The sequence below is a fragment of the Hypanus sabinus genome, chromosome 12, assembly GCF_030144855.1.
Source record: "Hypanus sabinus isolate sHypSab1 chromosome 12, sHypSab1.hap1, whole genome shotgun sequence".
In the NCBI taxonomy this organism is placed as follows: domain Eukaryota; kingdom Metazoa; phylum Chordata; class Chondrichthyes; order Myliobatiformes; family Dasyatidae; genus Hypanus; species Hypanus sabinus.
In genome coordinates this window covers 71,408,953-71,434,380 of record NC_082717.1, presented here as the reverse complement: position 1 = coordinate 71,434,380, position 25,428 = coordinate 71,408,953, and the positions used below count along the sequence as shown (strand labels likewise).

At 37.3% G+C, this 25,428-nt stretch overlaps 2 protein-coding genes across 5 annotated transcripts in view; one reads left to right on the top strand and one right to left on the bottom strand.

The window, feature by feature from the left end:
- Positions 1–25,428, top strand: part of LOC132403001 (ADP-ribose glycohydrolase MACROD1-like) — a 1,163,451-nt gene that overhangs the window by 188,063 nt on the left and 949,960 nt on the right. The window lies entirely within an intron of this gene.
- On the bottom strand, positions 8,026–23,875 carry flrt3 (fibronectin leucine rich transmembrane 3). The gene is made up of 3 exons (XM_059986195.1): positions 23,680–23,875; positions 12,584–13,400; positions 8,026–10,958 (listed from the first exon to the last, which is right to left on the bottom strand). Exon 3 carries the CDS (start codon positions 10,911–10,913, stop codon positions 8,955–8,957), a length of 1,959 nt encoding a protein of 652 aa, XP_059842178.1. The 5' UTR covers positions 10,914–10,958; positions 12,584–13,400; positions 23,680–23,875; the 3' UTR covers positions 8,026–8,954.

Genomic DNA, 25,428 nt, shown 5'->3' with positions numbered 1-25,428 from the left:
CTCTGTTGCTGAGTGTATTCACAGTCTGGGAGTTTGGCTGTCCTGACTTATACTCTCTATATTGTGTTGTGGTTGGTCTGGAGTTGCTGTTGTTTTTTCTTGTGTTGTGGGGCTTGGGGAGGATGCTAAGCTTACTTGTCTTTCATTCAGGTGCTTTTTTTTTGCTAAATTCTCTTCCTTTGTAGCATATTGTTATTGTATGCTTAATTTTGCACTGTTTTAATGTTGCTCATTGGGATTTGGGGTTTTTAATTTGTAAAATGTTTTGAAAAACTAATAAAAAAGATAAAAAAATACAAGACATTTACAGGAAAAATAATGAAATACAACAGAATCTACAAAGAGCTAAATATAATTTGAAGTAGTGAATGAGAGAGAGACATTGTTGCAGGACAGGAGCCATTTGAAATGAACAATTGAGCCAATAAAAAGTAGGGGTAAGGGGTAAGTAAAAAGAATTGTAAGTGGGCTCAGCGGGGCAGGGTAAAGTTGGGCAGCTTAAGTGATCAAAGACTCGATAGTTAGGAGAATGGATAGGAGATTCTGTGGCCATGACAGAGAAGCCATGATAGTGTGTTGCCTCCCACGTGCTGGGACACAGATGTCTCTGGGTGGCTGCAGAATTTTCTGAAGGGAAGAGTGAGCAGTCAGAGGCAGCGGTGCACATTGGCACCAATGACTATTACTCAGGTGGTAGGGAAGTTATTGGGGAGGATTATTAGGGATAGCATTTATGAGCATTTAGAAACCCATGGCCTAATTAGTGAGAGCCACCCTGGGGCAGGTCATGGCTTCCTGACTTGATTGGGGTTTTTGATGAGATGACAAGAGTGATTGATAAAAGTAGAGCTGTAGATGTTGTTTGCATGGATTTTAGTAAGGCATTTGACAAGGTCTCTCATAGGAGGCTCATCTGTAAGTTGCTCATGGTGAATTGGCCAACCGTCTTGCCCATAGAAGACAGTGGGACTGATTCTAGCTGGAGGTCTGTCACTAGTGGTGTTCCACTGGGATCTGTACTGAGACCTCTGTTGTTTGTGATGTATATAAATGACCTGGATGAAAATGTGGTTGCAGATGAAATAAAGCTTGGTGGTGGTGTGGACAGCACAGAAGACTGGCAAAAGAATGTCATTGGATATAGATCAGTTGCAGACCTGGGCAGAGAAATGGCAGATGGAGTTTCCCCTGGACGAGTGTGAAGTGCTGCACCTTGGCAGGTCAAATGTAAAGAGGCAGTACACTGTTAGGGGAAGTGCCTTGGCAGTGTAGATGAGCAGAGGGATTTTGCAGACCAAGTTCATAGCTCCCTGAAAATGGTGACGCAGGTTGATATAGTGCTTAAGAAAGCATGTGTAATGCTTGCCCTTATTAATAGAGGCATTGAATTCAAAAGTCTAGAAGTTCTGGTTGCCCCATCATAGGAGGGATGTTCACGCTTTGGAAAGGGTGCAGAAGAGCGTATTAGAGGGTGCAGAAGAAGGCAATAGAGGACATGTGCTATAATGAGAGGCTGGACAAACTTAAGTTTCCTCTGGAGCAGCCGAGACCAAGGGGGAGACCCGATAGAGGTTTATAAAGTTATGGGAGGCAAAGATAGAGTAAACAGACAGTATCCTTTTCCCAAGATTGAAATGTATAATACCAGAGAACGTTTAAGGTGAGAGGTGGTAATTTTAAAGGAGATGTGAGGGGCAAGATTTTCTTTCATACAGTGAGTGCTGGGTGCCTGGAGTGTTGATGGAGGCAAAAACATTAGAGACTTTTAAGAGATGTTTACATAGGGATGTGAATGGGAGGAAAATGGAAAGATATGGCAGTTGTGTAGGTAGATGTGATCAGCAAGGTTGCCAATTTGATTACTAATTTGATTAGATTGACTCAACATTGTGGACTGCAGGGCCTGTTCCTGTGCTGTACTCTCGTACATTCAATTAGAGGAGTTGGCTGGATGACCTTTGCAAAGACTAGTACAGGGACCTAAGACTGAATGGGTCATTTAGTGATTCTGTATGAGTCTTCAGATATTCCTTGGTATTATTTTGTTTTCATGAATTGTCAGAGATGCTTGTTGAATGTTTAGCCACAAGGCTCGTTGTGTTTTAACTATAAGTGCCGCCTTCAGGATGTTTTCTTTGGTGGGAGGTCTTGCTCTTTTGTTGCAGTGAAACAATTTGCTGTGCTTGAGTAACTACTGACAGTAGCTTTAACATGTGTGAGGATAAAGCCTGTTATTTATTTCTGCTGCCTGGTCAGCACTAACACACAGCAGCTTTTAACTTCTGTGTTCAATTTTAACAGCTGCTTCACCTGATATGCCATACAGAATCACATATAGGAGTAAGTAGTTTGCATTTGTATTCCGACTTGGACCTGCTTTATATCTGATAGGAGGAGGAAAATTAATAATTAATGAATTAATGGCATTTGATGTGCATTTCATTGGATGCCAGTCCTGCTCTGCTCTATTGGCTGTGCTTTAAAATTTTGATGGTAAAGCATTTTAGTTTAAATGCAAATGGTCGTTTTTCATGATGTATGCAGCCCAGTGGATCAGAAAGCAATTGGGTACTTGGTGTTGTTGTAACACACTTGGTTTTTATAGGAACAGTGGCTGTGAGTTTAATTTCTCTTGGGAAGACACAGCAGATGAATAGCATTTCACAAGTGTTGAGAATAACTTTGAAACATAAGCTTGGCAATCTAATTACTGGCCCTTTTCACAAGAAGCAATCAATGTTAACGTGCACTTAAGTTTAAAATGTGAGTTGATTTATTCCTGAGTGTGCACTCCTGGATTCACAGAGACTCATCAATAGATAAAATACTTTTACAAAAATTAAGGCATTCCACTGCAAGGTCAGGAAAGTATTTGCTTTAAAAGCAGCCCTTTATTTGTTATTGCTGCTCTGATGCTACCCCTATTAAATATTAAAGTGTTTGAAATCCCCATAGTTCTTCAGGTCTTGTGATAAAATGGCGGATCCCATGGCATGAAATGTACCTGAACCATTGTTAATGGAATGGCTTTGCAAGTGAACCAGAGGATCAGTGTTCTGTGTCCAAAATAGTAAACAAAAATGCATGCATTGAGCTTTTCTCAATATAAGTACATTTCTTGGTTTGAAAATGAGGGAATTTTCCTAATTAATTATTTGCACATCAGAGCTAAGGATGGTTAAGACAGATACAACAGTGGCTTTCAAAAGGGAATTGGATGAGCACCAACGAAAAACTGTTGCAGAGCAATGGAGAATATTGTAGCATAGATAAGTTAGCACAAAAGGGAAAAGGTGTAAGAAGGGGAATGGTATTCTGTGTTGCATCTTTCTTTGATTGGAAATTTGGAGTAAACAGGATTAATTGGTAGGCAAAATTTAGCTCGGGAATGTTATTCAGCTGTTCATTTAAAGAGGGTGTTCAAAACCCTGTTGAATTTGTATTTGTAAGTTTAAAAGATTCATTGGACATAATGACAACAGATGAGTTTAAGAGCTTGAAGCGGAAAAAAGTTATTTGGTCCCTCTTGCCTGCTCTGACACATTACAATATTATGGTTGATCTTTTACCTCAATATGACCTTTTTGCAAGCACCATATCACATGGAAACTTAGTGTTTAAAAATCTATTGATTTCTTTCTTGGTTACTGTGCCTCCAGAACCCTCTTGATAAAAGATTCAAGTAGGTCAGGCTGCATCTATGCGAAAGAGAGCAAAAATTCTGGTTCTACCTGAGACATTACCTCTGTTTCTCTTGTTAGATGCATCCTGTCCTACTGAATATTTCAACATTTTCTGCTTTTAATTTCAAGAGATCCTCTCTTCTCTGGGTGAAGAAATTTCTCCTCATTTCTGTCCTGAATTCCTGCCCCTTTAGTTCCAGACTGTGACTCCTGGTTCCAGATATCAGGGATGCAACTGTGGAATAATTAGCACTTTTTTTCCACTCTGAGCTTGTGGGAGGAAGGTCACTGATGAAGCAGCTAAATGTGATTGGGCTTGGAACAATTGCGTGCAATTCCTGCAGTGATGTTCTAGAGATGGGTTGATGGATCGTCATCAGGCACATATCTTCCTTTGTGTGAGGTAGGCAATTTTCCCTTTGACTTCAGTTTTGTACAACTCTTTGACAACACCCTCAATCAAGACTGCCTTGATGTGAAGGGCAATCATTTTTACCTTGCATTTAGAATTTAGTTACTTGGTCTGTTTGGACGAAGACCGTGATGTTGCCTGCAGGCAATCAAATATTAAGAAATACAATGCCAATTTGCCATTTGTCCCTAACAAAGACAAGCTTCAAATTCAAACCCAATATGATATTCCAGACAAAATTAGATTGTCACATCCCTTTTGCATTTTTATTTATTGAGCTTTATTATTTGCCTTGTGTATTACAGTGCTGCTGAGCTATCTGTCCAGCTGTTATCAAAGGAATATGTTTATAACCAAGGTCATTCCTGTCTCTCATTGAAGTATTTTCCAGTGTGGCACAATTTAAGGACAAAATATTTTTTATCGTATGTGTGAAATTTTCCAATTCTGTCTTTAACCTTTCCATCCGAACAATGGTTTGTATTCATTTTATCAGCACTTGGTCCCATTTGAGCACCTGGTGCTTGTCCATAGTTTATCTTTTCTCCAGGAGAAATAATTTGATAGCTGTAAACTGAACATTGCCTGTATCTGCGTGAAAACACTAAGTGCAGACAGATAAAATTACTTCGCTTCAACTATCTCAGCACCCCACCTACCACCTGCTATCTCCTATTTTATTTATGTATAAACAAAATTGATTTCTTTTGAAGTATATTTATTACATCCAAAGGGTATTTCTGACTTTATTAGTCAGATTAAAGTATGAAGTTTTATTAAACACCTGGTTTATGTAATACTGGAAGACCTGCCTTATTGCTGATACAACAGGTTTAATAATTAAGCCTAGCAATTCCAACAGGAGTTTAAAATGACTTGGTAATGACCCATGTTTTGTCGCTTTTTTAATTGCTAACTGCTTGGTATGATATATTAATTCAGAAAGCAGCCAGGGTAGGTAAATGTCTTTGATTTTAATTACTTGTATTGTGGCAGATTTTGTGACAGGACTGAATTTTGTTTTTAGCCCAGAGAAAGGAATGAGACATTTAATAAGACATCTTGTTCTTCCAAATATTCCAAAGCTCTTTTCAAATTGAAATCTGAATGTGGTAATCATAGCAGCAATGATTCATCAATTATTATTAAGGTTATTGTTAAGTTCAAAAATGAGCTTGGAGAAGATTTGATTTTCCCTATCTTGTCCCAGTGAGAGTGAATGTTCTCCATTTAATAACTAAATATAAAGTATTTGATATTGCTTAAGCTCCTAAATGGCTTCATGTATTAGTATTTAGATAGCTTGTAGTACCAGTGAATTATCTATTGTGTGGTGCCAGATAATGCAAGAATGTCAGATTTCTCTCAAGTACTTCTTCATGCAAGATAAGTGTACCTGGTGAATCATGAAATTGTTTTTTTAAAATCAGAAATAATCATAATCTCATTTCAATCACACACATTCTTTTGGGTCCAATTTAACAGACTCAGACACTGCCAAAGATTGACTGTACTTGGACCAAGTAGGCAAACATTTATTTTGCCTTCATTACAATTGGCAGAAATGAAAAACTGAATCTGATTTATGAAGTCAGCAACTTAATCCTGTGTAAAACCAAACACTATGAATTCAAGGTTGATACAAAAAGATATATAATTGGCTAAGGGGATGGAACTTGTGTGGTACATACCTTGGTTTTGTTCACATGCTTAAATATGCCTTGAATTTACTGTGAAAACAGGAACTGGTGAATAAGAAATAGTTTTTATCTGAAGTTCCTGTATTCTTGCCAACATAATCGAAAATAACCTTGAAATAGTCTTTCTTTTGGGAAGTATTTTGAGCATTTTCTTTTCATATCTTCTGCATCATGATGAGCCTCTAGATCACCGTACAAGTGGATACAAGTCTAATTTGTAGTCAGCAGTTTGTGTTTTATTACCGTGAGTATTCAAGGAGCTAATTAAGTAATCTGCATTTTGATATTTTCAGTCCTTGAAGTACCTTATATGTAGCTGTGCTGATTAATACCATAAACGCTTGGGTTGGAAATGAGATGGAAATACAAGTATCAACAGCAGCAGGCAGAGGCCTGAATCTAACGTTGTAATACTACAGCTGTTTTGCATCCGATTCTGAGTGCAGCAGGCTTTAGAAAGATGATCTATCCTTGGAAAAGCTACACTGGAGATATGGCAGGAATGAAATGCCATCAGGAACTGGTGAAGCTCAGGCTGCTCTCCCTTGAGCAGAGAAGGCTAAGGAGTGATTTACAAGTATTGAATAATGTGAGAGGTTTTGGAGACTAAGAGGAAATTACCACCAGCAGAGGGGCAATGACTTTCAAAGATCATAAATCTTTATTATGTCCATTCTAGCTAATTATAACCTGATAATTGGAAATGGCTGAGAGAAATCCAGAGAGGCCAAAACACTTCCTTCAAAATTATCTAGATCCTAGCGAGTGTTGTTCGCAGTCGGCCAATTAGTGATGAAATTAAATGGTGGGGGGTGGAGCAAAGCAAGAGTTGGGAAGATAGCTGAATTTGTATTTGATCTGAGGTAATTCAGTGCTGGTTGCAGGGTTATAAATGAAGTCCACAGACCTCAGAATCTCAGTCTTGTGCATATGATCTGGTTTGGGTGGCAAGGAACTGTAAAGCAATCAAGCAGGAAAATCAGGTAGAAATAAGATATGAAACTTTTTACCTTGCCTTAAGACTTACTTTGAAAGTAAACAATGATCAGATATCTCCCTTCCTCTCATCATGAAATCCATCCATCCCAATTTTTGTTGGCAAGCTCTGGAATTCCCTTAATAGAACCTCCTCTTAAAAATAGGATGCTTGCCCATTCTATTATCTTCTTATATGGCTTGGTGTCAAAATTTATTTTATAAGGATCCTGCAAAGTTCTTTTGCTTGCTGTACAATACTGAAAATGTCTTAAAAGACAAGCTGGTGTTACCCTACCCCACAAATTATATTTTGATCATTCTAGAACTTTAGGTGTAGGTTTGAAAATAGGGCACCAAATGCTTATCTATTTAGTGGTATGTAATTTTGTATAGTTGGGACTTTTATCTGTTACTCCATTAGCTCTCCGGATTGACAACCATGTTTGCCTACTAAGAGTGAGTCATATTCAGAATTTATTGGTTGTCAACTGTTTGTGTTTCCCTGAGGACACAACTAATTGCTGTATTAATATGAATGCCCATTTTTGAGAAATTTGTTTCTTTTTTGCACCTGGACCCACATGGACCAAGTCTGTACCTCATGTACCAAGATCAAAATGTCTTTACTACAGTCACTAAGATAGAACTTAAAGACTGAAATTATATTTCAAAACTCTTTCTTGATCCTGGTGTAGGATGCTGTTAGCATTTTACATGCATAGAGACCTCACTATATCATCGATTTGATTTGTTCTGATTAGTTTATTGATGCTTGGATCAACTAAAATTTTATTCATCAACCCTCTAATGTTCTAAGATGTGAAATTGAAGCAAATTGATTCTTTACCTGGAAAAATATAATATTTGAACTCTTTCTGAAAACGAAATTGTATTTGCCATCTTTAATTTTCCCCAAAGATTAGCAGCAAAGGTTAATTTTGTATGTTGTATTCCCTTGAGAACAAAGACATCCCCCTTCTGGCCCTGAAGAAATATGAGTAATAATATGATCCAGGAAACTTTTCTTTTGCCAAGATTTCAATTTCAGATATTTGTGACAGATGCAAAACCTTATATAACAAAATAACTCTCTTACAATCACTGGATTATTGTTTAATTATCAGTGTTTTACTAGCAGTAAAGGTCATGATTTTATGCTGTTTCTTTATTAGAGTAGGACCACACTGTGCTGAGCTACTGCAGTATCTTGTAAGGAATCATTATTTGAGTATTTTGATTTGTACTGATTAGTTGCAATCCTTGTGGAAGATGCTTCTGTCTCCAAAGGCCACTTTGAAAAGCTAGAGTTTAAAATACTTAATGCAAGCAGTCTTTATGTCATCAGACCAATAACTCAGCAGTTAAATTTTGTTCAGTTTTATTCTGCAGAAAGACCACTTTTTTTTCATTGACAAGTATGGAGAGAGAGAGAGAAAAAAGTACCCCTTATTTTAAAATGCTGAATACAATTAACATTTGGTCAAGGCACGTACAAGACTGGCCAAAGGGCTAACAATGCACTTTGGTTTAATTTTATTTTTAAAAAGTACCTTTTCTTGTGGCAATAAAGTTGTTTGTGACTCCAAGTCTAAAAGTAATAGCAAATAACGTATACCGTAAGCTGGAATGATGTGTTACAACCACTATCATATTTCTGGTATTGAGTTATTTCTGTGCAACATACTCAGGCATGAACAACGTACATAGTTTCCCCTTAAATCCTGAATTAAAGTTGTCTTCAAGTGTACGATTCATCTGCAGGGCACCTACCCTTGGTAGCTAGTAAAAGGACCTGTGCTTACACTACAATGTTCTCAAATACACTTTAAAAAGGTCTTTGAATGTTCAGCACTTGTAAGAAAACCACCTTCACAGCTGACAAGCAATCTTCCATCAATAGACACGAAATTTAAATTCTCTTAAATCTTTTAAGATTATGAAAGAAAAAATACAAATTACTAGAAGTTACTAAAATATAGAATTACAATTGGTGGTCAGGTATCCGTACTGCACAATTTAGCAATAATCACCTGGACTCTGCAACTTTATTAATACAAAGTTCATTAAATATAAATTATATGGCAAATGTGCAGTCATGTTTCCAACAGTATTCACAAATCCAGTGTTTCCAAGTAATACAGCCATTTCTGTAGTTATGTTCAATGAGCAGTTCTGCAATTATCAAGAATGTGAGTGATCTGAATCTGGTATTCCACTGTCCCTGTAGCTTCTATTGCTACTGCTACTTTCACTGTGGTTGTTTTTGTACAAACTCATCCCATTAGGTGGAAATATAGTGTGTATTACAAACTCTTCTTTTGCTGCTTGCTCACTGTTCATTGGAATCATCTGAAATGAAGTTTCTCTAATTTCTAAAATTGAGTTATCCTTCTTGGTTCCAGCCTCTGCATAATCATCATCCTTCCTTCTCCGTCCTCTGTTATACACACAGTTTTTGGAGAACGGTGTTCCAGTTCTGCGCAAGTAACAACAGACCAGTGCGAGTAGAGCAATTGCCACGACTGCCACTGCACCCCCGATGATACCTGCTAAAGTCAGGCTTGTGTTTCTGTAAAGTTCCTTCTCCTGCTCCCGGTTAAGGGTGGTGGTAGGGTTGTGCGCCTTCAGAGATGCAGTCTCTGTTTCAGTGCAGACTGGGGTCTCATCTAATAGATACACATTGCTAGTTTCCATGGGAACCATACATATGCGATAGAATGACTCTGGTTCAAGAGCTGTAAGCAAGTATTCACTCCTCTCATTATGGACAATGGTTTCAGTAATAGATCCCAATGCAGGATTATGTCCCATCTTAAGCCAGCTGAGCCTGAGTGCTGTCATAGGCAGGGATGTCTTCCAGGTAATGTGAATTGTATCTACACTCACAGATTTCACACTGAGCTGGACAGCTGTGCTCCCAGGAACGTTTGTGAGCCGGTAGTCATTATTACGGTCTGTTTTCTTCCCACTCGGCTGCTTTGTCACAAACGAAGGCCATTGTTCCTGAATGGCTGGTAGCTCAGCTGAGGTTGCGGGAGTGCGCAGTGTGGGGTTGAGGACAGTTTCTGAGGTGATATCTCTACAGCCAAACATCGTGACAGCCAGATCCTTGACAGCCATGCCTCTAACCTTTTCAGGTGATTGGCACATTAGTCCACGGGCATTGACCCCAGTTGGAAGCGATCGAAGCCAGTCTCGAACCCACCTCATTTTGCAGCCACAATACCAGGGGTTGTTACGGAGCAACAACTGGGTCAGGTTATTCAGATTATCAAAGATTCCCTGAGGCAAGTGGGTTAAATTATTATTCGACAAATCCAATCGGTGTAATTGTCTGAGATAGGAAAAGGCATTGGTGGGGATCAAATTGATATGATTTTCTTGAAGGTGGAGCTTCTGTAAGCTTGAAATGGGTAGAACTGGGGGAGAAGTAAGAACATTACGCACAAGCGATAATTCTGTGAGGTTCACAAGGTTGTTGAAGACTTTACCTTGGAGTCCTTGATTGCTCAGCAAGTTCCCATCTAATACCAGGCGCTTCAGGCCCTTGAGGTGTCTAAGGGCATCCTCTGATATAGTAGCAATACGATTGTCATCCAGTCTTAGCTCTTCAATAGTGCTGGGGAGTCCAATGGGTATACTGCTCAGGTGATTCCTTGACAAAAAAATTAATCTGAGATATTTACTATCTCGAAAGGCGCCTTCTTCAATACTTACAGCAGATACTGAATTATCATCTAAATGCAGTCTTTCCAAATAAGGTATTTTAGAAAGCGAATCCAAAGAGATTGCCCTTATATTGTTTTCCTGCAAATGGAGTTCCTTAATGTATTTTGGTATATTGGTGGGAAATTCATCTAGACTATTTCTGTACAAGTAGATGGTTTCCACCTTGACTAAGTTCAGGAGTTCTCTTGGAATCCCAGCATTTTTAATTTGATTGTTCTGTAGGAAAAGTGTTGTGGAGTCTGCAGGAATTCCAGTTGGTATGGATGTCAGCCCTCTGTCATTGCAGTACACAAATCCTCGATCGCACCGACATACTGAGGGACACGATCCCACCGTGACTGACTGTGTCAACAGTCCCAGAAATAATCCTATGCTAGCCCACACAAACAACCTCCAGGTTGTGCAGGTCATGCTTAAGGAAATTTTTGATTGGCAGGGTATTCAATGTCTTAAAACCTAAAAGGCAGAGAATAGATAAATTTTGATTATTAACCAAGCTGCATAACAATAACATAAGAAGTTCAGATCTCAGTGTTGAATTAACAGCCTTTAAAAATGCTAGCTATTGCAGAAGAAAAACTTACTTATTTTGCTTTGAAAATATTAGAAAGGGACCTGCACACAGTCAGTTCTTTGGAATTAAAGTTTTCTAACTAAAATATTCTCTCCCCTCTTCAGATCAGCAGATGAAGCTCTGAATCATTTTGTAGTTTGGGTTGGTTTCCAAAAATAGCTGCCCAGTTGTTTTTATGACAAGCTTGCCTTTCAACGCGCTGAGGCCCAGTGTCCTGGTCATCTAGGTTTATTGTTTGTTTTGTGCAATGCTCTCAAAACTGAGTGTGTACTTGGTAAAACTGAGGAAAATTTGAGATAAGACTTGTTCATACAAGATATCCATAACTGTTGAATGACAATGCCATTCTATCAAGTCAATTAATATTAGCTCAGCATAGAATTCAGCTTCATTAGATGTAAAGTACTGTATATCGCAATTTGAAAAGAAAGCTTGCATTTTTGCAACTCTTCACAGTATTCCAAAACACAAAGATAATTAACTACTTTTGTATGACTTATTGTCACACAAAAAATTCAGCAATGAGTTTGCACACAACAAGCTCCCATAAAAAGCAATCGGAGAACGACCAGATCATCGGGCCCTTGGGATGAGGTTTGCACCATTTCTTCCTTGAGGGGTAAAAAGACTGTACCTTCAAGAAAGTAATATTTCCTCAGCAGAATCATTAGGTTAAAGAGCACTGAACAGGCCTTTCTTCCCCACCCATCTATGCTTTCCATGGACTAAAATGTGCTCAATTTGATTTTAAACATACAATCTTCTGATTCAGAGAATCATTAAGCAAGTCAGAAATGACACTATTATTAAAGCACCTTACACCATTTTCCAAAGTTCAAAGTATGCAAATGTCACCATGTACTGCCCTGAGATTTATTTTCTTGCAGGCATTCACAATAAATACAAAGAAACAAAAGAATCAATGCAAAAAACACACTCAGCAAAGACATAAACAACCAATCTGCAAAGGGCAACAAACTATGCAAATACAAAACAGAATAATAAATAATTAAGCAATTAATATTAAGAACATGAGTTAAAGAGCCCTTGAAAGTGAATCTAGGGGTTGTGGGAACAGTTCAGTAATGGGGCATGAGAAGTTGAATGGTTATCCCCATTGGTTCAAGATCCTGATGGTTGAGGGATAATAACTGTTCCTGAACCTGGTGATATGGGACTTAAGGCTCCTGTACCTCCTACCTGATGAGAACATGGCCTGTTCAATTTGCTAAATTGTTAATTAGTTAATTGTTTATTGTCAATAAGTTAATTGTTAAATTAGTTAATTGTTTAATTAACTGAATTTTGACATGTTATTTATGCCAGGATAAATTATTTACTTCATCGTGATTCATTCCAGCATCCAGAATGTTGTCATAGTTGAAACTTCAAGGTGAAATAACCACAGCCTCTACAAAACACAGTCAACATAATTTTATCGCAGCGTTGCAGTGTTGTCTGACTGCTTACATTTATCCATGGTAGCATTAAAGGAAAGCAACCTTACCACATTTAGTGCATCCCAGAAAATCTTGTGCTTGCTAAAATAATCTTGGAACATAGATTTAACATTTCCAGGTTGAATTTCCTTTCTTCCTGCACGGTGCTCCAATTTAACTCCTTCCAGTTCAGTGGCTATTTTCTTTTGTCTTGATGTTTACACAGCCGATTCTGATTTACATTCCAGACCACCTGACTTGTCCCCAATCTTTCAGTGAACATGCCAAAAAAATTTACAATTGCTATATCAGCATTTGAAGAAAATTATCTTCGGTTAAAGAAACATTCTTTCAGCCACTCCTGGCGAAGTTGTGCTTTGCTTCCTTTGACTTTACTCTTTATACGAAAGAGCTGACACATTTAGATCTCTTGTTGTTTTCCACAGATGTGACTTGAATTAGCTTTTCTGTGCATTTGGAAAGCTCTTCTCTGTAGTATGATGGAGAACGGTAATAACTTATGTCTACGTCAAAAGAACCATTCACGTTTTGAACCTTAACTAATGATGTTTTTAATCGTACAGTTGCTCAGGGACTGCAAATCTATGGTTGGTCTCAAGTTGTGCACCATATGTACAATCCTCAGAGGGTCAGTGTCCTAAGGGATGATGTTTGTTTTATTTTTTCCTCTATTTTGGAAATCTTCCAGTTCCTTTAAGGCAAATCTGTATTCCTGGTCACTGAGGATGGAGATGAGTGGAATTTTGTCAGCTCCTTATACCCCCAACCTGGAAATATTTTGCTTTCAAACAAAATACTGCATCAGGTATTTCTCCTCTGTTGCTGGCGAATTTTCAAGAGAATATTCCTCTGCTAAACTTGGACCTGTGAACAGAATTCAAAAAGGCAATGGGTTGCAGACTGAAAACACAATTTTGATAGAGTTTCAGCTGACATAATTAAAGCTGAAAGCCGTACTTCAGGCATCAATTACTCCTGGCATTCAATTCTGATAGTGTCAGCCGCTGAATGAAACAACCTGACTACTACATAATGAATGTATCTATCTTACCAATATTCTTCAGTGTGGGCAGCTGCTCATAGCAAGAAATCACCTTTTTGGCGATTACTTGGCAGATTTTTTTTCTTAGATTTTTTATACTGTGATGGTAGATTAACAAAATAGGGGTTGAAGTAAAAAATCAAGAGGTTTGAGGGGAAAATGTTTTCATACTTGACAACACCTGCCCCGATATTTTCTAAATAGCACTGGAGTCCAACATGGATGCTTGTAAGTGCTGTTGTTTAGTGATTTTTTTCTTGAAAGTACGGAAGCTGCTTTCTTGGTGAGAGAAAATAATGAAAGACCTTTAAGAAAATCAAATATTATTCTGTGCCTGCTGCAGCAAAAATTGAAATTATGATAGATTTTTTTCTCCGAAATATATAGAATTGTACTCTTTACACTTAATAATAGTGGTTGGATCTGTGAAAATCTATATTGTCCTCTTTCATTGCATTTCTCTAGTTCCTTTTAGCCTGGGCCATTGCAGTGGTATTGTATGATATTGGCCTAAAATTGAAGAGCCTGAGCATAAAATTGCCAATTTTGACTCTCTTCCAGAGGGCTGGAAGTGATATACAGGCCAACCAACAGCACAGAATACTGCAACTGAAATCCATGTTAGGAAATGGGTGATTAGAATGTGCATAGAAGCCATTCAACAACCAAATGTGGTCTTACTAGGGATGCAAAATAGCACTTCTCACACACAAAAAGTCATTTTACCCCAAAACATCAATATTATACTCGTATAATTTCTGAAACCCTTTCTGGTATCGTGAAGACTAATTAAAAAAATATATTAGCACCTTTCACACCCCAGCATTCATCAAAATCATTCTACAGCAAAGGAAGTGCTGTTGTTGTAATGGAGGGGAAATAAAAGCCAATTTCTATGCAGCATTGTGCTACAAATAACAACAGCCACATGTCTGTGTTGCTTGTGAAATTCATTACAGGATAAATGCTGGCAGGCCATTGGGGAGAGCTCCCTTGCTCTTGAATTTGTGCCACGCGGTTCTTTACGTGCAAGCAAAGGAGCAGCCTGATTTTCAGTATCGAAACGCCTCAACAGCGCTGCATTCTTTTCGTATTTCACCAAAGTATTAGCATAGACTTGGTATCTTAGTGTTGACCATTCTTTATCACACGAGGCATTAGTGCAGTCAGGGTCAGTCGAGTTCTCCACCTCCTATCTGTAACTAGATGTAATCCCAAGTGCGAAAGCTCTAGACCTTCAGATGACAAACCACATCAGGCATGCACTCAGAATCAGGATGTGGTGAACGGGATTTAAAAGATCTTTTTTTAAAAAGCCACAACGTTCTGTAGCATTTTAGCTAGTACTTTTTAATGTGTCATTCATACACCCATTCTGTGCAGTTTACAAGGTTACAGGAAAACCTCTTATCAGATTTGCTTCAAATACATTTTGCATTTAATATTAGTTGATGCTAATTTTTCTTACCTCATATAAAAGTATTGATATGCTATCCGGTAATTTTGTGTAAGAGCTGACTATTCTGGAGCACTGGCAGAAAGATCAGTCTGATGTTATGTAGAGATCTTGTGTCAAAGTGAGGCATTAAAACTGAAGAACTTCAAGAAATCAAGACTCGCATTTGGAGAGCATCTTTGATGATATCAGGATACAACAAAGCACCTTCACTGCTAACGAAGTACTTTTGCAGCTTAGCCACAGTTGCCAAGCGGAAGTAACTACACTCAGCAAGTGTGACTAAGCACTTTCATTACCAGTGTGACAATGGCTAGAAATTTTCTTTTGGTGAGATTTGTGCATTGATAAATATTTTCCATAATATTGAGATAAATCCACTGCACCTTTTTTTTAAAGAACAGTACCATGGAATCTTTTAGATCCATCTAAAGTACAAATAGAGTGTTACTTTAACATCTCCCAGAAGTTCTAACCCCTCTTCATTACTGTTCTGGGAGTGTCCACCTTCATACTTGCATTTGAATCTCTTAAGTGGAACAAAAACAATAGCTTTCATTTGGAGATGTGTGAAACCCTGATGTCTAGTCATCATGGTTGGAATATGCTTTTTAATTGAAAGTATTTTTAAATATTTTGCAACCTCCCTAAATTTTCTCCTTTCATTCAATGTAATTTTTGTCTTATAATTAAGAAGTGCCATCCAAAGTCTGTATTATTGAATTGATTTTATTGCTTACTTCCTTCATATACATGAAGAGTAAAAATCTTTGTCACATCTGTCTAAATGTGCAATGTGCATTTTATAGTCATTTGTAATTAAAACTGTACAACACATGCATGGCTTGTGCTCTCTATTCTTCTCTCACCCATTTCTACCCTCCAAGTTTTTTTTTGGTTTGAAAATGGGTGATATACAAAAGAATAAATGTATATTTCCTGTGCATTTGATTTTATTCTATTCTTGAATTCCTGTAATGCTTACGTTTTAGAGGAAAGACCAATGTCAAAAACATACACAGCTGTTCATCAACTTTTGTATGGAGAATTAAGCTTAATGCTTTTGATAAGGGGTTTGAGATGAGCTACTCTAGTTTCCTATGGATGCTTGGAGCTTTGTGTATCTTTCAGTATTCTTTAATTTCATTTTAATATTTGGTGAATTATAAATTACTGTCATGTTTTGGAAATAAAATAATAAAATTGTCTTGCACAAGAAGTGGCTTTTCAGGCCATTGCTTCTGTGCTCTCATCAGTTGAATTATTTAGTAATTCTCAGCAATCCCATTCCTCTGCTCTTCAACTCTGAGCAAACTGCAAGGCTTGGTGGAGAGAAAACTTAGCATGTTCTACCGCCACTTCCTCAATTGAGCGGACTTCAGGTTGCAAATAATACTTGAGTTTAAAGTGAGATGGACTGGCTCAATTTGTCTTTCATGTCTCAGCACCAAGAACCACTATACTGATAATGGTCTGTACTCAGGGAGCAGTATGCACCAGATCTATGACTTTTGTCGACTTTTAGACGAGCAGCAATGGGAGGAATTCTTATTTTAACTTGAGCTTTGCAACACAGATTGAGCCAAAGAAGGTTCCAGCATTTTAACTATGAGAAATAATTCATGTTTGATGCTTGGTATGTGTACAATACCTACACTTTGACATTAACATTCTGTTGCAGATTATATAAGACAAGGGAAATGCCTCTTTATGCATGAATTGAAAAATTATACAGTGAGGTTGGTGAAAGGTTGAGATAGTGGAATGCTAATCCTGTTTTTGTATCTGCTGCTTTGCTATTCTGTCACCTGTTTAGATGTGGTTTCACGACACAGCTTCCAGTGTGCATCTCCCCTCTGTTGCAGGGCAATGCCGAGTCACATTGGCTGCATTTCTCGGGCTGCATGCAAATTTCTGGCATACTGGCCTCAGTAAATCTGGCACATTGGAATTGCCACTGGCTGCTGTAAGGTAGATTCAGAACCATTTCAGAATATTGACTCCTGTTAATCTCACACAGGAGCAGCTTTGAATATATTTAAACATAATGATTTAGAGGAACATTGCCTATGGAGAAGACACTCTAAATGACAACAGATCTAAATTATACTTTTGCAGAGTTTTGGCCATTTTTTTTATCTTGTCCAACTCTGTTTATTTAGAAGGTAAACCTGTCTTCAGTTTTCTCAGTGCAGTTTCAATATCATTTGAATAACTGAAATTACTTTTTAAGAACACACAGGTTTTGTGTATTGAAAAAGCAAGAAGTTAGTCGTAATTGTGCCTAAAACCTAAAGAATGTCAGCATCTAGAAAGTAGATTAAGATTAAGATTTCAAAGTACTTTGGCCAAGTAGTTAGTGTATAGGTAAATCTGGTATTTCTAATTGGTCTGTTTTAGGGATTTTCACAGCTGAATGAGGTGAAATAAGCTACTTTATTTGATCATTAAATTTGTAAAACGTTCAAAAACAGATTTTGGATTAACTTGATAGCTGGACTTTTCCACCTTCCAACAGAGCTCTCATAAATCAACAAAAAGATTGTCTCAATAGGGGATTACATCGAATTATTGTTTGTTTGTTAGTAATTTCATAATAGCTTCAAGATTTGCGCTGCTCTTAGATAGTAAGGTTGCATCTTCTGCTGTGTGTGTGTTTTTTTTATTTTGCAGAGCAGAACAATATTAAGCTGTGGGGGGGGAGGTGGGGAGGAAGAATCAATTTATTTGGTAAGTGAGGAAAGGCTTTAAATGACAATTAATGCATTCTAGAGATGTCTTGAGACAACCTTAACATCCATTTATGCAAAGCCAGCTGAAGTTACTTGGTGAGGTGATCTTTTAAAATTATGCCAAAATCATCTGAGAAATCAGTGAGGAGTGGTGCACTAGGATGACCACATATAGTTAACCGCAGTATAGTTACAATTCTGCAAACACCAAATATCTAAAGGTTTTAATATATTTTTTAAGGTTTTAGAAAACTAGTTTTTAAACCTTGTTTGGCATGCAAAGCCCCCACTGTAGTAGTAGTGTTGTTCCAGTGGAAAAAGCAGTCTGTTTTGGTGAAAGTACTGAAACTCATTAAGTTTTTGTGTACCATAGGACTTAGTTCTTTTCTTCGCTACCCTCCAAATTGTGGCAGGACAAAAGGTATAACAATTCTTTGAAAGTGGACACTGCTTCTGATTACGAATTAGTTGGAGCAGTTGTGATTTTCATAAAGCTCCCCTTAGCTTAGCTTCTCCAATTATATGTGCTTACTGCCCTTGCCTTGCCATTCACGTCAATGCTGATAACAGCAAGGCTTTGCATATCAAAAGCTACAGTGATCCTAACCAAATAGACGTGGGGAATCCTGCTGCCCTACTCTGAAGCTGTGGCTCACTATTCACTGCTGCTGAATTGTAATAGCTTAGCCAGTGGTACAAAATTAAATAAACCCTCTTTGTGCAGACTGTATTGCCTGGTCCCTAAAAAGTCATGCCAGGTGGACAGTGCAGGGTGAGTTGTTTTTAAAAGGAAAGCTGTTAATTATTACTGAAGTCTAATGGCAAATGCCAAGTAGAATTGAAAGGCACAAGGATGTAGGAAGTTCTTGTTTCATTCAAAAGAACAGTCATCTTGATTATTTAGATTTTCTTTCAGAGTAAGCCAATAAGCAGGCATTCGGTTTAGTCCAGAGACATCAAGCGAAAGTGTCCCTTTTTATACAGGGATGTAACAAATAAAGAACAAAACATTAAAACAAAGCACAAAGGAAACTAATTTGCTTAAATAATTAATGCACACTACACTCTCGATTCGCTCCAGTACGGATGCAAAAGATGCACGGTCATGAATGACATAGCAGTAATCCTTTTTCATTTGTTGTGCTTTATCTAAAGATTTCCGAGAGCATTCCCTTTTTAATTCCCTGTTTCATTTCTGCTGAGTTGCTCGAGGCACTTGTTTTGTTATATCACTTACTATTAGTAATGTGTTCAGCACAATGCCACAGGGCAAGAATAGTTGTTTAAGGACATCAGTTTTTTACCCCTAAATTGTCTCTATTCTTCTTCCCTGTGACAAGTTTCTTCATTGTAATCCATACATCTTCCCACCTCAATAGACAGCTTTTTGTGCTTTGTATATGGACACCACTCAACAGTGGAAATAATTCTGTGATGTGGGTGAGAACACTTGTCTTTCTGTACATTTATTGGAAGAATACAGATACTGCATTATAACTAAACCACTTCCATGAAAGATTAAACTCTACAATGAAATTATTGCCTCAGAGAAGCAAATAATCAGGGATACTAATTAGGAATATGTGGCCTTTATTAGCTTAGAACCATATTGTGCTGCAAATAGGCAAGTCTTAGCTAAAACTTATTGTAAAGCTTCCAGCCTACCAGTATACATATTTTGTAAAGGCTCAATAACTTAATGGCATACACGATCATTAATGGCACTTAAGATAGTTAATAGGATGTAGTTCACCTAATACAAAGTGGTACAAGATGTTAAATAATACTCAAATGAATAAAATAAAGTTTGATCCATGAGGCCAAACAGCATCGTAGCATTAGCCTGTAAAAACTGGCAATCATGGCACAGATTTTTTCCATTCTGAAATGGTTTGGACTTAATGTGCTGTAGACAGGAACCCATCCATTTCTTTCCTGAGATGCAGCAGAGTAGTGCACATCTTGTGCTGTGACTGTTGTCAGGGATAATAGATGTCAGAACAAAAAGTTATGGGATGTCAATTTAGTCTTGATTATGCAGTCTGTACAGAAACTGCAAGGAATCCAAATGTAATATCTTGAATGGAAGGGAAAACATTTTTTGATGTTTCACTGAAATGTTTTGTGTGCACAGTGATTAGAAAATGTCTGCACGTCTTTAACGAACAAAAGCTTGCATTGTTGGCAAAAGATTATCTTTCCTGATTTGTTAGAGATGTGCTGCTTGCTTTATTGTAATGTTCACCAGTGGTGTGCAATATTACTTCATTTTTCTGTGCATGTCATTTCCAGTGAATTTGAACATCTTTTTGGAAATACCAAACAGCTTCTCATTTCCAATGTATTTGAATTGTCAGTTGGTTTCTTTGCAACTATGAATTTTTTTGACAATCTTGGCTGTCTTATCTGAATTACAGCATTTCTAATTTGCAAAAAAACTGTCTTTACAGTCATATCAACTTCCTTTCCTATGAAGTATTACTTAATACTTTGCTTAGATCTTCACTTGCCTAGCAGTGATACCTCAGAAGAAACTAATTTTTTTTTCACAGAGCTATGTCTGTGGAAGTCTCTGACAGTTTACCCCTCAAAACTAGAGAGGCTCTTTTCTTCAAATTACACTCAGATTTAGGAGGATTCGCCTGTATTATTGTTGGAGTCCCTTAATCCGGGGAATGATTCTGTCAGAAGAGAATGTGCTTGTTTTTAAACAATAGTGCACTAATTTCATTACTGCTCGTTGGCACTGATTGTGTGCACAGAGGTTAATTATGGACAGACCTTGTGATGCTTCATTAATTTTATTAGTCAGTGTTAAATCGAGCATTTCTAAAAACAAAATGGACGTTATCTTTTCACTTTCCATCACTGTGCAGTTGAACAGTAGTGTTGGTTTCTTGTTTGGTAAGCACAAAGTGCCTTTGGCTGGCTGACTCCGTGGATTATTTTAGAATATTCCAGAGAACTTTTTTCATCCTGAGTGGAACCAATTTACAGCTAGATACATTCTATAGGGTTATCAATATTTTTGATTTCCAAATATTATAGCTGCAGGTTTTGGATTTCTTAGCCTGCTTCATTTGAAAACATTTTTGTTAAGAGTAGGGACTGATTAAATTTATGAATGAAAGTACACAAATCTTATTTTCACATGAAAAAATGCATACTCAGCATTATTTTTATAGATCTAGTTCCAGTTTCTTGCCACTAGCTATGTGCCACTTAAGGTCCTCAGCACTATTTGCTTGGTTTCTAAGGATCTTATACCTATAAACATCAGAAGAGAGAACAAGGGCTGGGTTTGTGCTTCAAGTACAGGGGAGCTTTTTGTTTTTCCCCCTTAATGTACTCCAAATGAAATACCTCAAGAAAAGGAGTTTAACTAATCTACACTGATTCTCCAAAAGGCTTGTTAGTATGCTATGCTTGCTTGGTAAAAGAAATGCCAGCTATTAAATGGTGGCATTCTTCCTCTGTAGCTTCTTTTCCCTCCCTTTTTATTTCAAGTGCTAACCTTCCTTTAGAGCTTATGTTTACACCATGAAAAGGTTACACTAGTTTTGAAATTTGAAGCCTGCCTATCCAAAAATTGTAATGATAGCTTGGGAATGTGTGAGTGATCTGCATTTATGTATTTTCTCTAATGATCTCTTAAATCTGTGATTATATTTTTGTGTTTGTCTGCCATTCATGTCATGCATTATTAAATATGCTGCTTTCTAAGGTAATAGCTCCTCTGGCATTAACTGATCATGTTCAAATTATTATCTTAGTAAAGATTTTTTAAACACTGCTTTGTAAGTACTTATGGTATCAATGGATACATGTTCTTGAAGACAATTTTAATTAAAATCTCCATGCACCCAGTCTTTGCTATGGCATGCCGGATTGAATTCCAATTTAATTTAAAGCATGAAGGTATTTGATTTGACCAGCACATATCTTGTTTACATCACTCAAATTTATTTGAAACAGTTTGCTGAAAAAGGATCTCTTGAAATTCAAACATTGTGTTTGAACGCAAACTAAGTAAGAATGAAGTTCAAGCGTGCAAAATCGGATGCTACCCTTTTTAATTGGAATGTTATGGCCTAAAAAGTTACAAGATGCTAAATCTGTTCCAGATTTAGCTAATCAAAACAATCTGGCTTTACAGCATGTTCGTAGATGAGGTCAAAGACTCTCTTGTTTTTTTCCTTGCATATTTTCTTTTCTGTGGTTGACCAAGTAGCTGCATTTAATCCAGTATAGCTTTTGCCCACTTGGTGGTGATAGGTACTGTAAGTTGCAAGCCTGTAGGACCCTCAAATCACATGCTTGCAGCTAGTGTTCGCTTAAAATTACTTTAATTAGGACAAAATCTTCTGTCAAAAGAAACTACAGCAGCTTTTCATATTTTTTTCAAAAAAAGAAAAAAAAATTCCTGGGTAATTTATTTCTTTTAGCGTAACTTTGTGTGCTGTTTACTCTGCCACTGCAGATTTCATCCGTTTATACATTTTTATCAGAGGGAAGCTTAAGTTGCTGCTTTGTACAGCTGCTAGTTTTTTTTTACTCAGTTGGGTGTAATTTATAATTGTGTTTTGGACCCTGTAGTCAATAATAAAGCCTTTGTTGCAGTACACAACCTGAGGCTGTGGATGTTAAATGATTGGAGATTTTCTTCTGCCTGTGAATTTAGGTGGGTGGGTACAGAAGAAGGAAGAGGTGTTGTGGTTCAATAAAGCAAAGGCACATGCTTAAACCCTTTCTGTTCATCTTGCAGATAACCTTTCTGTGATTTAGTTTAGTCACAAGATAATCAAGTGATTTTCTCCATGTCTTCTCTGAACACTATAGCCCACAAGTATTGAGTACTAATTGTGAGAGACTGAGAATATTTGTCTGAAATAATCTTTGAAAAGCATTTGACCTCTATTACCATTTTGTGTGCCTGAAAGTAAAATCAATGAACTTTAAGGAGTTCACTGTAATGCCATAAGCAGTTTAGGCTTCCAAAATTTATATAAATGTATTCTAAATAGATGTAAGTAGCCATGACTTTCTAATTATCACGTTCTGACTGATCATGGAAGAGGAAACTTTACAGCTGAACTACTCTCGCTAGGTGACTCGAGCTAAATCTTCAGAGCACAATGACTAAAATCCAATTAGCACTGCAAGGATTTTTGCCAGCTTGCTTTTGACTGAAACAAATATTGAACTGAAGAGTTTATTTATTGCTGTAGCATTGAATCAAGGGGTATTATTCTGCTTTCCGTGCGTTTAAATTTTCTACTGTTGAGTTGTTGATACTGTAGTACGAATATGTGCATTAATGTTTCCTCTCAAGATACTTCTTGCTATTAGATTTGATAATAGGCACTGAGATGTGAAATCCACATTTCTACACAGTAGAAACTGTTGCCTTGTGTTTCAAGGTTTCAAATGTGACTGAATGTGAAAGGCTGCATGCTTTACTACTGACTAATGAGATTTTCACAGGTTTTATCTTTTTTTAAAGTTGAAATAACCTAAAAGATACATCAAACCAGTGTTTTGTTTTGAAAGTAGTAACCAATAAAGAGAAAAGAATGCTGAGGATTAAAAGATGAAATAATAAATATGTTTGCATCTTTGGATGAAAATTGGACTTGGTTACTAGAGCTCGATTGTTCCATCGGTGATAAAATTAGGTTTGTTATTTTCTATCTTTAATGTTATTCATGATGCAGATTTCAAACCTGCTTGTTTTTTCATTAAGTAATGATTGTTAATCTTCTGCTTTGGTATATTAGTGCTGAAATTCTATTGATTGCTTGGGACTATCAGAATCAAAATTGCAAAGCCTTACTCACACCATTTATCATTTTAAAAAGTCTGTTGTTATAAGCCATAGTAATCCTTGTTATGAATGTAACTACAAACACTTACCAGTTAAAAAGAAGAAACTTCAAACATCCAGTATCTGTGAAAACACCAGTTAATTATTCCAGCTTGTTATGAGAAAAGATAGGAAGCAATCGATTTGTCTGTCTGAAAGCAACCAGCAAAAAACAGAGGGAATCTCTGTCTTGCACCATTCCCATTCAGTCCTTGTGCAGTGTAACGAGGGGGAGTAGTCAGACAAGCAGAGCGCTCCAGAAATTCTGAAGTTAAAGCTTTGTCTGGCAGTAGTTGAATAGACTGATGAGGTCACAGGTAGGCAGGACTTGGATGAGGTAAGACGATTGATTCATACTTTGGGGGAGTACATTTCAGACACTAGAGGGAGTCAAAGCAGGGCGAGCGGTAGTGGTTGCAGAAAGAAGTTAACAAGTCCAAGATTATTTGATAGATTCAGCTTCTCATTTGTTAAAACATACTCCTTATTAACTAGCTGAATTATCATTTTGAAATCTAATATTTGTAAATTGGAATGAAATAGAAAATAAATTGAGAGTACCCAACAAAATATTTAGACAGAAGAGCTCTTAGGGGTATAAGTGATATCAGATTCTATCTGCATTTAAATGAAAACTAATCCTCTTGATAAGCACTTATGCCAAGCAGCGTGAAGGAAGGCTATTCTGTGAGTGCCACATGATTTCTGGCCAAAAGCTTCCAGAAAATCAACTTGCAAGTTATTTCTAACCTCCTGCCCAATCCCCCACAAAGCAAGTTGTAAGTTTATCCTCTAAGGAAGGTTTCAAGAATTTGCTTCTTTTAAAGTGCTTCAGATGCAATCTCCCAAAACTTTATTATCTTCAGTACGTTTGTCTAGATGCTGAAGTGTTGGATTATCACACATTGTTATCAAAGGGAAAGGTCAATAGATGATTAAAAACAATGTTGGTTTCCATTGCTTTGTGAGTTTAAAGGGTGCCAAGGCCATATTTTCATCAAACTTTAAATAAGCTCATGCCTTTTTGTTTTGGCCTTCAGTTGACTCATAAACTAGGTGTCTGCAGTAATGGGGAAAATTTGGACTGGACCTAAGAAACCTCATTAATGGATTATCTGGTTGTTTATAACATTGCAATTTCATCGCAAATTGCAGAAATTTGCTGATTTGCTTCCATACTTTGTACAAAGAATAGCATTGGCAAAATATTTCATTGGTCATAAACAACTTTTAGACAAGCTTGACCTTGTGAAAGATGTTATAAAATGTCAGGTTTGTTTTGTTAGCGGTCAGTGTCTTAAACCCTGAAGGCATCCCACCTTTAAGGAGCAAAAAGGTTTGATGGGCTTCTTGGCAAACAATGCAAGCCACGTGCAGCAGCTACAACGACAGCTTGTTGTTCAAGCACCCGCTTTGTTATCAAGTAAAATTTAATATCAAGCTGCAAAAGAGGCATTAGTATTAATGACTAAAAGATTGGTCTTGAGGTAGGTTTTAAAGTGCATCTTTAAGGAAGAAAGTGAGATAGAGAGGGTCACATATTTTGAGAAGGCATTTCCAGAGCTTCAGGTTTTGGCAGCTGAAAGCGCTCAAGAGTTGTGGAGCGATTTAAAATCAGGATTGCTGAAGAGACTTCATTTGGTGGCACATCGGTATCTCAGAAGGTTACAAGGATGAAGGAGCTTACAGGGATGGAGAAGGAAATGGCATAAGGGATATGGAAACAAGAGAGAGAAGTTTAAAATGGGAGATCAGTCAGCTGCAGGTTATCCGCACTGCCATGGGAACATGGCCATGGA